Source organism: Trichechus manatus, unplaced genomic scaffold (assembly GCF_000243295.1).
Source record: "Trichechus manatus latirostris isolate Lorelei unplaced genomic scaffold, TriManLat1.0 scaffold00012, whole genome shotgun sequence".
NCBI lineage: Eukaryota > Metazoa > Chordata > Mammalia > Sirenia > Trichechidae > Trichechus > Trichechus manatus.
Window position 1 is genome coordinate 23338110 of NW_004443948.1, and position 16318 is coordinate 23354427.

Below are 16318 nucleotides of genomic sequence, written 5' to 3' on the forward strand. Positions count from 1 at the left end.
TTGGAATTGACTTAAAGGCAGTTAACAATGACAACGACAATGAAGAACCAAGAGATTTAAGGATATTTAGAGGTAGTCTACGAGTCAGAACTCGATGGCACTTAACAACAAGAAGAGATATTTAATTGCACACCTATCAAAAAACAAAAGGTCAGAGGAGACAAGTAATTCATTCAAAGTCCTACAGCTAGCATTGATATATTCAAGCAACCTGAACTTGACAATTTTCCTCTTATGTTTGTTTTGTTGAATTATAATAAGTCCAAGATGGCATACCTTAAACTCTAGTTTGTCAGTTATACGGTATTATGTCTTCTATCTATGTCATTTGCTTTCCTCTTGATTGATCCGTGGAGAAAAAACCATGTGGCAAAGGAAAGGTCAGATATAGACCAACCACAATTTCTTCCAATAATCATGGTACTTCTGTTAGTTATCTTTCTCTAACTTTTACATATAACTGTTTTCCCACAATTCATGTAAATGTAAGTACACTGAATTTATAGTCCAAAATTAAACAAATATCAAATTAATTTTTAATCACTTTCTGAATGTTTTTACACATTTTCCAAAGCCACTTTATTGAATGATATATTTACATTGTTGGTAAAAATAGATCATTATCTATTAATATAAAATAATAATTCTACTTACTATCTACTAGCTACTAAAATAGATATTTCTGCCTCAACATTTATCCTCTTCATTTTAAGAAATGAATATAAAATAAATAAAAATAAAAGTCTTCAATGCTCATAATTTGTACGGTAGCTATATACTTCTCTATTGAGAAATATGAAAATGTTTAAAAGTAAATAAAAATACATGCTTTTTTTTCTGTTTAAGTGTGTTTAAAATAAAAATAAAAGCCATCTTCTTAAATTGTCATTTCTGTTTTGAAGAAACTATTGATTCTGAGCAAAAGCTTCAACATGCTGTTGTTTCTAACTTTACAATGAACTGAACTAAACTATTACATGAAACATTAAATGCAAAGTTCCTTGAGACTGTTGGAAAATGACAAGAAAAGTATTCTGCTCAGTAGTTCAGACAGTGGAAAACACAGGAGATGTTTTTACAATGTTTTCATACACAAGCCTGTGACTGATTGCTCCTTTAAATGACTCAGTAACAAAGGAAATGTTTATAAGCCAGGGTCTGTTATGATTCACTGGTGGTTTCCATCATACAACAACAGGTGGCTGAAAAAAGTTAAGATCTGACTGTTACTCATCACTTAAGGTGTGGTCTTTCTTTAATTGCTAAGGGATATAAAGAGTTAATATAATTTGCATAACGCATTGGCATGGAGGCGATTCTGACTCATCGACCCTGTTGAACAAAGTAGAACTGCCCCATAGGGTTACCAAGGAGCAACTGGTGGATTCTAACTGCTGACCGTTTGGTTAGCAGCCAAATGCTTAACTACTGCATCACCAGGGCTCCATAATTTTCATAGATATCCTCAATTGATCAAGATGTGTTAGCTATTCTCATGCATGTTTTAAAGATATCAACATTGCATTTATAAGTAGATTGAAAATCTACACTTCAATTTCATAGACTATAGTATAAAAGCATTTCAATTCAGATGCTCTACACAACAGGTTTGGTTTTGGTTTTTACATAGTAATAGAAATTATATATTCTCCATATAATTAAAATTTTAGTTTTAAGTAGATGGGCTTGAATTTTTTTAATAACTTACACAGAAGCCGAAAAGTAAGTGAACAACCAGCTACACAGTGAGTGTCTAATAAATAATCTATTTTCTGTTTGGGTTTATGTATAGGGAACCTTTCAACGTTAGCAGACAAATGAAATCAGCTGTGCAATGGCTGAACCAAGGAAATAAAACTGAAATTATTCATCCTCTTGACACTGCCCAGTTTCTGTTTTGATTGCATTTATTCAGCTCTAAGGAGCTCCCTCTCCTACTAGCCAATAAAACCTTCACTATCACATTTATATTATTTAGACTAAAAACCAAAAATAAAAACCCATTGCCGTCAAGTCAGTACCAACTCATAGAGACCCTGTGAAATATTTATGAAAAAAGTGCTGTAATTTACTATTTTGTTTTTAGTTATTTTTTATGCAGATCATTTTCTTTAATTCCCTTTTTATGTTAAAATACATACTACTTTAAGACATAATGAGAATTTTACAAGCATCCATCAATATTTCATAGAAGCATAATAATTCTATATTTTATGTTCATTTTTTACAGGGAATTAGGTTTAAATAAGATAGATACTAAAATCTTAAGGGAGATTGGATAGATAAAGAGCAGAGTAAACCTAATGGGGCACTTGATATGTATTTCCACTTAAAATTATATATATATAGTATTATTTTATCATGTTCAGGACCCATTTTTAAAATATAGCAATAGACTTCAATTATCTAATGTTAATTCAACTATAATGAAGGATAAGATACCCAGTCTATTTCGTCACCTCTTCAATCCAAACACCGAGCAGTCATTAACGTGCCTGTGTGGACTAGGGCAGTGAGTGTCTGTGGAATAGGAGGGCAGACTGGGCAGAAGTTTTGGGGCCATTACCATAGTGCAGGGCTCCACCAGCGCTCTCCTGACCATTACAGCAGTCTCCCTACCTTCCTCTGGGAGAATATCACACTTTGATTTTGTCATCGGTGTTGTCTGTTTTGCTTTATTTTATTTATTTGTATGTTTATTTATTTGCAATCTCATCCTCTTTAATATCTAGTTTGTCTAATACCTAACTACTTGCTAATTACAGAATAGACCATGGGTTCATACTTTTCCACCTTTGCTCATGCCGTGTTCTGACTGAAATGTACTTCTCTTGTTTCATGGAAAGCTTCTTTTTAGTCTCTAACAGTCTCGTGCGTTATCTTCACTATGATAACTCCTTTCACCACTAATTACAAACTTACCAGCCTCTCCCTACAAACTGTTCAGTTCCCATTATATTGACCACCAGGAACGCAATCAATTGCATTGCATTTCAGTTTCTAAATTATACATTTTACTCACACCTCCCAGTATATTATCAGCTTCTAGATAATAGAGTCTTTGTCCTATTTTATCCTCACAATTGCTTTTAGGGTTGTTTCTTAACATACTGACAAATTAAAGGATAACTACATAATTTTTAGCCAGTTTATCCCTGAGCAAGTATAGCATTATTGCAACACCACAGAGCTAGAAAGTGATTTGAGAAGACATTTAGTTTATAAATTTGCTTTTGTAAACATATATAGAAAAAGATACTCTTGGAGGAAAGAATAGAGTTTTACAATTACAAATGCAGTCTACCTAATATGCATGCTTACCATTCTCTTGTCATTACCAAATCAAATATCCTCAGTTAGCTACTTTTTATTGCTCCCAATCAAATGTTTATTAAAAAGACCTAGGGTTATCAGTTCTACCTCCTTCCCTGATCTCCTCCCAAATAATAATAATGAAAAGAAAAACCAAATCCGTTGCTGCCGAGTCGATCCCGACCCGTAGTTACACTATAGGAGAGAGTAGAACCGCCCCCATAGGATTTCCAAGGTATTTGAACTGCCGATCTTTTGGATGGCAGCCAAGATCTTAACCATTACGTCACCAGGGCTCCAGTATTGAGAGGTGATTGGTAGGAAAAGTTTTGTGGCCACTGAGTTTATAAATCCGACAGTTCTCTTTTGTTATTATACAGGTAGCAGAACATTTTGACAGAACAGTCCAAATGACTAGAGCAAGGGGACATAGTAGCAAAGAACTGTTGTCAAGTGCTGTCGAGTCGGTTCCAACTCACAGCCATCCCACGTACAACGGAACGAAACACTGCCGGGTCCTGCGCCATCCTCACAATCTTTGCTATGCTTGAACCCATCTTTCAGCCACTATATGACAATCCATCTTGTTGAGGGTCTTCCTCTCTTTTTTTGCAGTCCTAAAGAATAAGTGATGGCAAATACAACATTTACTCATAAACAGTAGGATTGTATGAAAAGAAACGTTGGTAATAACAGCAATAATATTTTTACATCAAGAATGTTTAACTGAGTACACATAAAATGGTACATGCAAAAGATATAAGTACACTATAACAAAAGTACTGATAATAGTCTGGATTTACAAAAACAGAAACAAAAAAATCCATTGCCATCGAGTTGATTTTGACTCAGAGTAACATCGTGTTTTACAGAGTAGAACTGCTCCATAGTGTTTTCATGGCTGTGATCTTTGTGAAAATAGATCACCATGCCTTTCTTTTGGGCACAGCTGGGTTGGTTTGAACTGTCAGCCTTTAGGTTAATAGTCAAGTGCAAATTGTTTGCGCCACCCTGAGACATGTATAAGTGACAGGAAAAGGCTTCGTTCGTATATTTGCATAATACTGAAAAGTTATTGATCAATTTTACTCATAATCGTTAAAATCCGAAGTTTTCAAATTCCCAAAATAATATTTGGATACCGCAAATATTATTAAGGAAAAAGAGGGCTAGAAAATCACATGAAATGATCTTACACGTTGGTAAGTATATTAATCATCAGCATAAAATCATATAGTTTATTTCTAGATATATATAGGGTTCCAATACGCTCAATACTTGTTCATTTAAAACACAGAGAATTACTTTTGCATGATCCTAAAAACTAAAAATCCTTCAAACAGACTGGTCACAAAGCATATATAAGCTTGTATAATATCATACAGTTTAAATACTTTTCTCATTTTAGAACTCAATTTTGACTTTTATATATTTTGAACATTTTTTTAAGTTTTCAATATTCCAAGATTCCTTTTCCAGAGTGCAATCCCGTACAAAATACTCTATGCCATTTTCACTGATAACAATGTTCTTTTCACAGCCATTGCAGATTTTACCAGCATTATATACTTTTTTCCTATAAATTGTTCATCGAAAGATGCATGAAATTTAATATTGTACCTACAAAGTTTTCATTCAGTTACCTTAGTGAGCAGTTTTATATCTGAAGAGCATGAAACTTGAGTGAACTTAAAAAGTTGCTAGTAAGTGAATTTTTTCAGGAAGCTGAAAGATATAATGCTTTTTTCCTTTTTTTTTCATGAACACTACAAGGTGTCAAAAAGAGAACCAGTCCATGACAGAAAAAAAGATGAGGACACAAAAGAAGTACAGTATTTATTTTAGGGAGGTGATTTTGATTCATTTTGTAGTATCTTTTGAAAATTTTCTTATGTACTGTTTCAGTGGAGATGAATATGTCTAAAATTATTAGGCAAAATAACACCAATAAATATAACAATAACAAAAAACTAATGATAAACTAAAGGAGAAAAATTAACTAGAGAAGAGAAGACCGATAAGCAATACATGGGTATTCCAAAACTGAGAAAAATTCCAAGTCACATATAAGAGATAATAGAGCATTTTTTGTAATTGTCTTGCTTTCTTTCATAATAACATCAAAGGCTTACAAAGTTTAAGGAAGGTCTTACAATGACAGTAATAATAAAGGTAATGACTAAAAAGAAAAGTTACAATATATATTTAAAAATGAATGAATAAAGAAGTGAGAATCTCAACTATATAACATCCTGGAATAGGCAAAACTATAGAGATGGTGAAAAAAATCAGTGGTTGCCAGAGCAAGAGGGAGGGATGAATAGGTAGAGCACAGGGCATTTTTAGGACAATGAAACAATTCTCTATGATATGTAATGGCGGATACATGACATTATGCATCAAAACCCATAGGGCTGTACAATGCAGAGAGTGGCTCCTAATGTAAACTGTGGACTTTAGTTAATAATAATATGTCAATGTAGGTTCATCAATTGTAGCAAATGTATCACAGGAATGCAAGGTGTTAATAGAAAAAGCATTCCGTGGTAACTATATGGAAACACACTACTTTCTGCACCGTTTTTCTGTAAATCTAAAACTGATGTAAAATATAAGATTATTTTTAAAAAAGGAATGAGATTAAAATTTTAAAAAAAAACTTGATTATGTTCTGGTCACAATGTAATACACATTTAACACTAAATGAATTTGAATGATTTTAAACTTCAGGCCTTAATGAAGAAACTTTATCAATAACAACACTAATAAAAATGACTTGTAAAATATAAAAATACAAATGACACATATTTCTATGCATGATAGTTTGAAAAAGTTAGGAACAGTCAAATATTTTTTATTTGTTAAAACCTAGGAAGGTTTTGAGTAAAAGTGGAGAAGATCTAATTTTTTAACAGAAATTTCAGTAAACAAATGATTATCAATAAGTTACTCTAAACAAAGTGACCATAGAGTGATATGTATAACAAGTAAAATAATCACATATTTGCATAGTGCTTCGAATTCTCAAAGTGTTTTCATATATGATTCTTGAAGAGTATTTTAGTTAGGATACATGGATATCCTTAGCCACATTTTAGCAGTAATGAAACTGAGAATAAAAGAAAATAAATATATTAGGTATATTTCCCATTGTGGTGTGTGGATTACAAAATGGGTGAAAAATACAATTCACTGAGGAGAGAAAAGTATTAGAATTTCCATTTATTTATTTTATAACTTCTTTTTCATTTATTTATTTTGTATGTTTTATAATGTGAATTATATATTTCAATGTGTAAATAAATAGTACATCATTACTTTATTATTTAAAAGAAACACTCATATCTTGGAAGAATGTAGTCAATTTTTTTCTGAGTATATGCGCAAGTAATCCAAAAAGTGGTTTAGAGGAGTGGAAAAATATCAAATTCAGTCACGGTTGCTGGTTGAGTTTTCTGTTTGATTTTTGAAAAAGATTTAAATGAATGGCAAATAATATTTTTAATATCCTTGCCTAAGTAATTTGCGATGCTTTCCTCCTTTTTAATTAGTACAGCTAAAGGGGTATTGGCCAGACAGTGGAAACCTTAGAAGTTCAAATATTTGCTTTTCTACAGAGAAATTAATATGAAACAAAATTGAATGGATCCATCAATTTGAGGAGGCACACTAGGTAGTATAGATGTAGAAGACCCACTGTCATGACACAGGATGTAAATGGGTTTAAAGAAATGGAAATAGCGTTGCATTGTTCTCAGATTGGTACTATGAGTGGTTTCAACCTTTTCCTCTTTAATGGTGAATTCGATAACTTGCATGAATCAAAATTTTGCTTTTCTTTCGTGATTACACCACCTGCAAACGCAAACTATCACATTGTTTCAAAAATATAAAAATAGATATTTTAGAATCCATTTTTCTAAACACCTACAATATGTAAAGATGGCATTTATGAGTGAATTTCTGATTTCTCACTTAGTTTAACTAAGAGAAGATACCAAAACCATAGGCACATTTAAATAATTTAAACTATTTTGTAGGTCAGGTTCTGATTAACAGGTCTAGTTTTCCCTGTGAGGAATAGAAATTGAAGTAAATACATAATAAGACATCTCTCCACAAACATCCACAGGGTCAAAGAATATTATTTTGTATCCCAGCAAGGTCCCGAAACAAGTGAGTTCTGTCAAGAAATGTGAAGACCGCAGCTTGGTCTTTAAAAACAAAACAAAAACAACCTGTTGCCATTGAATCAGTTGATTCCCCACTCCTGGAGAGCCCGTGTTTGCAAAGTAGAACTGTGCTCCACGGGGTTTTCAAGTCTCCAACCTTTCTGGCGTAAGTGGCCAGCCTCTCTTCTGAGATGTTTCGGAGTGGATTCAAACCACCAAACTTAGTTAGCAGTTGAGCACTTCATGTTTGTGCCACTCAGGGACCCCACTAGTTTGGTCTGTACTGGGAGAGTACTGGGATTCCTTTTTATTCTCAATATCCCTGCCCTTTTATAATTTTATGAAAATTATTCAAATATTTCTACTCCCTTTGTAACAAATTTTTGCTGTTGTTGACCCAGTCTAGTCCTTATTCTCATTGCTAAGCAGTGGCTCTTTCTAATACACCTTTTTATGTTTTTGTTGATTTAGCAGGATCGTAAGAAATGTATCACAGAACTTAAATTTATAAATGGGCAGTCCATCTCCAGATCTGCAAGAGACAGGTGATCTTGGAAAACAGCTTGTCTAGCATACACAAGAAACTGTGAAATGCTTAGGGATGGTAGCAGGTTTTTTAATTAGTGAAATGTATTTTTCTTTAAAAGTGTGTGTTGCCTTCCAATTGGCCTTCTGTAATACAAGGAGATTACCATAACATTCATGAGAGCTCTTTCTGTTAACCGTATGTCCTTGCTAATATAAAATCTCATGCTTTTGTTCCTTTGTGTCTTATATAATCCAATGAATTACAATACATTTCGGAGATTTACACTTCTCAAGTAAATGTGGATTAAGATAGATGCATAATAAGCTTAAAGGTTTATGTTAACTTTTATTAATTCTATTTTAGTACATACCATAGAATCCCTATAGTCCTCTAATTTAGTAGGCACTCAGTGAATATTTGTGAAGCACAATTGGATTAATGGTCCTTGTTTACTACATACCAACAAAATATTTAAATAATCCAGGAGTCTGTTTCCAGTGTAGCTGACCATCCTGGAGTAGACGGAGCCCAGCTGCAGACAGCTGTGTGTCCACTTGGCTGCACATCCAATATATAAAACAGGGACAGGACTAATTGGTTATGTTATACTAATGTTTTACAAATTTTCTTGAAAGTTTAAACGTATCAGATTTGAACATAACAACATGCAAAGCTTTATATCATTGTTTTGCAAATCTGTGAAAATCTAAATCAGTAATATTTTAAGTATCCCAAGGAATTCAACATAGAAAATAAATTTCCTAAACATTGAAAAACAGGAGAAACTAAGCACCCTCCAAGATTTTTTTAAAAATATCCCCACTAAGATAAAAAACACTTCCTGTCTGGAATATTTTAGAAGAGAAAGATTTTGCCTAGATATTAGTATGATGTCAGTATTATTTTGTTTTAAATAAAGGTAATGCCTTCAATATTTTGACTCCTTGTATTAGGTATTTCTCAAAACTGCTTCAAAACAAAGTAAAGTTGTTGAAACTTTGGATTGTACATATGCCTCTCAATGAAGATACCTGTTGCATATGTTTTATACAAGACATCTTCTAAAACTAATTTCCATAAACCTCAAGAACAATTATTATTTTCTCAATGCTCTATCAAGGGATCAAATTTATAAAATTTCAGGCTGAAATCTGTATGATCTAAATGACTCAAGTTCTAAATAATGTTTTTTTTTAATAGAATTTTTAAAATATCCTGAACTTGAATTCACGTCATAAGATTGCTCAACAGTATTTACTAAATTAATGAATGAATTCATTTTTATTGCTATATCTACAAAGCAAACTAAAACAGTCCCCATGATTATACATCACCAGGAGGTATTTCATTAAGCTGGAGGGATTTTCTCACCTTTTTTGTTTTCCCCCACCTTATTCCACATTGTTGTTAAGAGAAGCCTTTGAGTTGGCCCCTGACTCATGGTCACCCCATGCATAACAGGATCAGATGGTTGCGATCCATAGGGTTTTCATTGGCTAAGTTTTTGAAAATAGGTCACTAGTCCTTTCTCATCTTAGTCTGGAAGCTCCACTAAACCTATTCAACATCCTAAAAATGTGTAGCCCTCCACTAACAGTGGTGGTTGCTTTGGCTGGGTCTCCACCACTGCCCCCATATATGGCATATATAGAGATTGATACATAGGTTGCTTATTGTTTTGTTTTGTTTTTCCCGTAAATTGGTTAAGATTTTTGCAGGTGTGTTACCCTAGGTTGGATGAAGGAAAAACATAGAACCATGAGACAAACAGACTTATCTTTATTGTTGGGAGATTTATTATCCCTTTCAAGATCCAATTAATTTCTGCTTTGAATTTTTTAATGATACCATGTTTTTTCAGTAGTGGAATGCATGCTGAGTCATTGAGTGTGTTTAAATTTTGGGTTGGTAATATAGATTTTGAGAAATATTATGTGAAAATACCTGAGTTATGGGAGCCTGTCTGGCCCATCAGTCTTGGATAGCAGGCTTAATTGTGGGGTGCCTTCCATTTGGGTACATTGGACACCTCTGGTTTTGCCTAATAACCCAGCTATTTTGCTTCAACAAATGTTTCTTTAGCCTTTTGCTTCTACGTGAACCCCCCTGTAAGGAAGCAAATACTTTCAGCAGGAAAAGTGTACACCCAAGGAACTCCAGAGGCATGAAAAGCGGGTGGGATACTATATGTTCTAAGAGTTAGGAAAGGGTTATGTAGTATTGTCATGATAAACAACAAACAGGGTTTTGTTTTGTCTGTTTACAATGCCTTCTGATTGTCTTTGATACACATAACCTGCTTCATTGTTTGTTGCGTTTAGCAATATCCCTTTTGAGAATAAGTACCATTATTCTGGGAGCAGCAAGCAATCTCCATCTTAGGACTCTTTAATTTTATTTTTTTTTCAAAGTCTTTATCACAGCTTTCTGAGCTCTGAAAGCAATTCTATATCTGTTTGAAGAAGATTATACTTATACTTAGAAAGCCAGTTAAATAAACTACTAAACTATTTATTTAAGAAGTAAAAAAACAAGGATGGTTTTATGATTTTGTTAGTACACTAGTTTTTTTAAAAACTTGTATAATCAAATATAAGAATTTTCATGGAAACTTAATCAGTGATTCATTAGTGTGATAATTCTTACAACAGAAGCATGAAAAGACATAACACATTAGAATTGAACTTGGTTTTGTTTATTTGAATGCTTTGCTTTCACATATTGATGACATTCAAATATAATTACATAAAATAGATGGGGGAAAATAGATTGATTTAGTTAGTCAATTACTAAATTTAACTGGTTGCAGGGTGCAGCTATGGGTTGTAAGGTGTAGAAATTCAGTCAGACTGTTTCTCATGTTCCCTTTCTATCATTTCAAAAGATGTACCAAAAGATAGAAGTTTAAACTCTTTGATTCCTAAATTATTTATTTTTACCCAATCTTACTAAAAGCTTTGTTGAAAAAAAAGGTCATTAATAAGAAGCTTAGAGCAAGAATATGTTAAATAACTCACAGTATTGTACCTCATTTAAATAGTTCTTCCTCCACTAGTAGTATATTTTTCCTGCAAGACCAATAGATTTCATTCCTATCTCTAGATTATATGTTTGATGAGTTTCCTATATACAATATTGACTGTAACACAAGTATAAAGGATATAAACCCTGAAAGTTAATGGTGCATCACTTGTACAGATCTAATTTTAAGGATTAATTAACTCTTCTAATTTTCAAGACTTAGTTCACTAAACTCTCTGGACCTCAGTTTTCTCATCTTAAAGATGATATAAATATATTATTTTCCTAAGAAATGGAGTTATTACACAAATGACATCATAAAACACATGTGTAAATATTCTGGAAATAAAAAAAAAGATGAATTTAAAATTCTTTAAATGATTACTCAAAATAATTTTGATTTTTAAAAATAATCATACTGTCATTAACATATAGAAATAAATTTCTATAGGTTATTGAGAAAATATTTAATTTTTAGTCCAACAGTTCCAGTGATATAATTTTATATGTGGTTGTTATTTCATTTTTGAACAATCCAAAGTACGTACAACTAAATTTTCCAGGTAAGAGTAAATTGGAAGCAGGGAAAAAAAAAAAAGTTAGAAAAGTTAGCTTTCGTAGTTATTATGGCTTAACCTCATGGTATATGTGAAAGTTATTGTTGTTAACTGCCTTCAAGTTGACTCCAACTCATGGCGACCTTATGTAACATAGAATGAAACGTTGCCCAGACCTGCTTCATCTTCACAAGCCAGCATGTTCAGTCCACCCTTGCAGCTATTGTGCCAATTTGTCTCACCTAGGGTCCCCCATGTCCTACTTGGACGTCTACTTTGCCAAACATGATCCTCTAAGGTTTGATCTCTCCTGATGACATGTCCAAAGCAAGCAAGTCAAAAAATGTTCTGTTGTGGTAATAAGGTTTTCATTAGCTGAATTTTTGGAGTAGATAACCAGGCCTTTCTTCCTAGTCTGTTTTAGTCTGGAAGCTCAGCTGAAACCTGCTCACCATGTGTGACCCTGCTGGTATTTGAAATTCCCACATCACAGCAACACACAAAACACCACAGTACAGCAAACTGGGAGACAAGCAGTTGAGATGTAAAAGTATAAGTGTTTAAATACATTCTTAAGCTGAAATTAAAATTTAGAAAACATAACTTCAAAAAGACAGCTTAATTAAATATTTACAACAAACCTATTTGTTGCCCATATCTCCCCTCTACAATGACAAAAATATATTCTTCATAAAAATAACCTTTAATAACTGTCAAAAATTTCAATTATAAGTTGAAAAAAGGTATAATATAGTTTCTCTTGAAAAGAAGTAGGAACTATCTTAGTAGCAATTGTCCTTTACTGTAAGATACTTTACAAGTATAATTTTTCGAAGAGCTTTTTCTAAAGGATGAAAATGAAGCAGATCAATATACAGATTTAATGCTTAAAAGGTCACAAATAAAATATTTATCATTTAAAAGCTAACTAGCCAAACCTAAATCATGTTAAAAAATGATGATATTCTCAAGAGAATAATCACTGCTTAAAAGAGATATTCTTCCTCCTCAGATTCCTAACGAGAAGAGAGATGTTTACAGCCTAGTTTATCTTTAGATAGTCTTTGGTTTTTTTTTTCTGTCTAAATTCATTTCTATTGAATTTTGTAATAATAGTAATAATAATAATAATGTCAACATTTGTTAAATTTTTACTATATACTGAGCAATATGTGCGAGTGGTGTTACTTACACAACCATATTTAATATTCACAATAAGTCCATGACCTACGTTGGTGGTAGGGTCACTATGCGTTGGAGTTGACTTGGAAGCATACAACAACAGCAACAACAAAAACATTGTTATCATAACTGTTTTCATTTTAACAATAAGAAATCTCAGGCTTAGGGAAGTTAGGTGACTCCTCCAAGACATACAGCAGTGACTAATGCAACCAAGACTTGTCCGACTCCAGATGCGGTGCATTTAAGTACAAAACAAGGTTTTTCATACTTAGAACAGGTAAATGCGAGTTTATATGATGGACAAGATATATTATCATTGATCTGAGGAAATTATTGCCTAGAACTGTGTCTGCCATGTCAGAGGAATCTAACTGAAGTGGGACAGGAGTGGCCAGTTCAAACCACTGGAGCAATCCAATCTTTATATCCACCGAGGGCGAAAGCCCAGTTGGTCATGGATTTTTTTCACTTCTCTTTTCTTAGTTTTGGTTGAATCATGTGCAGTATATCCCAAATAATTACCTATGAAATTTGAAGAAAAACATTAGGTTTATTAATCCAAGATGTTTCATAGGTAAGTTGCCTTCGTTATATTGTAATAATGTATTCAAACGAGAGACTCATGATATTTGCAAAAGGATAATGGAAGACAATATGAAATGATGTTTTAAATTACTGATAGAAATACTAGTTTACTTTTTATATTATTTTTAGAGCATGGAACACTAGATCTTTTTTAAATCTAGTGTATAGATATGTCTTTGAAAATTGACAAATAATATTTGGGGTCTGATTCTCCATTTGTTGATTGAGATTGTGAGAAAAAAACAAAACAAAACAAATTTCCCATGGCTGATAAATATTTTCCTTCCTCCAATCTTTCCTCAAAGCAGGTTTATGTGATATGAAAACAGTTCTGTGGAAACCAGCAGTTTCTCTGGATATTACCTAAACAATTTTCCTAAATTATCACCATCTATGAAGCATGTTAAAATTTGATAGGGAAAACAGATTCTAAAGTGGCGTAAACAATTGTATTTCCTCCAACACTACCGTATGTTTATTATCTATTTCTCTCTCCCTTAACAAAACATATTATAATCAAAATTATACTTTGTTTGGTTATGTGAATTCCAAGCTTTGTTTATTTGGTACTTAAGGAACGCTCAATAGCAACATCATGGAGACACTCCACAATTTCCTAGCACAGGTGAGCCGCAAATTTGCCCGTTTAATGATGTGCCAGTCCACCATGCCACAACAGAATTTTTGTACTTAAACTATCTCCAAGCTTTTAGAGTGTTAAGAAATATAAATAGCTTTTCTATTTTCTGGGGGGGGGGGGAGCAAATAAATGTAGACATGAGACTCAGTCTACTAAAAAATAAAATTGGATTCATCCAAGTGTGGCATATTCAAGGATGACCTGTTAATGGTAGAATCGGAATGAGAAGTTACTCTGACCTCTTAAACAAAAATTTCCTTCTTTCATTATTAAAAATGGTTGACGTAATTTAAAAAATATGAGAACAACTTTGTTTTACATATTTTTTTTTCAGATGTAGTTTTTCTCAAAACCCAGATTGCTATCACTATTTGTATCTGTCACTTTTATTTCACACCAGTTACATATTGGATATGCCACTCTTATCCTGAGTAATAAATATATTTTTCATTAAAAAGGGTAATTACAGTTAAAAAATGTTATTTAAGCAAATTCTTAACATGAAAGTATTATAAAACATTATAAACAGTGCTATGGCCATTGTTCTCTACTGTAAGCCTTTTTTTCCTTCTAGATATTACAACATTGCCACTTGAATCTAGTTTCTGCATTATGCTTATTTTCCTATGTAAATTGCTATAATTGTGTAGCTTACCTTCGTATTCAACCGCACACATACATAAAACACTTGATTCATGATCTTTGCTCTTGTTGTTCTTGACATTTCTACTCTGTGGTCAGCATACACTATCCTATTCTCTATCACTTCTTTCCTGCATACTTTTTGTTCGCTGTTTGGGATCTCCTGCAACACTGGACCACAAGCCAAGCAACAGTCGCTCCCATCTCCCCTACATTCTTAACGACACAACCTCAGAAAGGCCGTAAGAACCATGACTCTTTAAAAAATGTGACTCCTCTCATAGGATGTGTGAAAACGTTTCTCTGGAAAAATACAAGTAAACTCTTTATTCTAAAATGATGATTTTTAAAGCATTCATAGGCAAGTATTTTAAAATGTATTTCTTGTCAAAGCAAAGAGCTTGGAGCAATCCATTTGCAAGTTAAAGTCTTAAAACTATTTCCATCAGAAACGTTTATTTAACATTTCTCTGACAGCCATTTTGACTCTTCCTTTTAACAACGTGATGATGTATCAGTAGCTGGGACTTTCTGATAAAGTACGGTTGGGGATATGATAATGCTCATTCCCTCCGCTATAGGGAATCAAATGTACATTGGAAAGAAGAGTTACTTAGACTTTTTTCAAAGGAAAGTTTGTAAAAAGTATTTGAAATCATTGTTAACATGCGAGTTGATTAAAATACTGTTTGAAAACCCAAGGATAGATGCCACCAATCATGAAATTGAAGCCTGTCAGTAAAACTTCCACATTGTTCCTTCCTCTTAAGTTGAATTTTTACTTGGATAAAACTTATTTTTTTAAATAAATTTCTAATGTCTGTTTTCTCATTGAAAGTCAATTAATTTAATAAAGTTATTTTCTTTTATGTTTTTAAGACACACTTTTTAACGGTCTTGGGCTTGGAGCAGTGATTGGCCTGGGCGTTGCTGCACTATTTCTAATCCTCGTGGTAACAGATGTCAGCTGCTTCTTTATTCGACAATGCGGATTACTGATGTGCATCACCAGGAGAATGTGTGGGAAGAAAAGTGGTTCCAGCGGCAAAAATAAAGAACTCGAAGAAGGAAAGGCTGCGTACCTGTGAGTACCAGGCGTCCGTATTACATCATATGAAACAAGTTCCACAGTCAAGCTTGAGTGCTGGATTTTGGGGCTTTATTTCTCAATAGAGTTTCATTATAAGACCATTAGATAGACTGTTCTCCAAGTAATTTGTCTGTTAAAGTGTTATATTTCACACTTTTTTTTTCAACTAAATGTGGATTTGCTGGAATGTATGGTATGCATGCGTTCCTCCTTTAGAGATACTGCTTTATGGTGTACCAAAGTAATTATACCAGTTTTAATTTCCTCTACAGGATTTGGGAGTTTTGGTTGATCCAGATTCTTGCTAACACTCAGTGTTTTCCATATTTTTATTGTTATTAATCTTTCGGGTATGTAATGGTATCTCACTGTGATTTAAATTAACATTGGCCTGAAAACTAGTAAAGTTGAGCACTTTTTCATATGCTTTTGACCATTTAAATATACTCTTATTGAAGTCCCTGTTAAAGTATTTTACCCATTTTTCTATTGACTTGGCTTGTTTTTACTCAGTGATCTGTAGGTATTCTTTATAAACAATATACTCTGGATACATGACCTTGGTTAGAATATATATATACATAT

The 16318-nt window shown here is 32.9% G+C and overlaps 1 protein-coding gene across 1 annotated transcript in view; it reads left to right on the plus strand.

The window, feature by feature from the left end:
- NCAM2 (neural cell adhesion molecule 2) overlaps nucleotides 1-16318 on the plus strand; it is a 289809-nt gene that overhangs the window by 249898 nt on the left and 23593 nt on the right. Inside the window, exon 16 of the mRNA XM_004371382.1 lies at nucleotides 15523-15727. Within this exon, the coding sequence (XP_004371439.1) occupies nucleotides 15523-15727 (205 nt within the window). The remainder of the gene's footprint in view (nucleotides 1-15522; nucleotides 15728-16318) is intronic.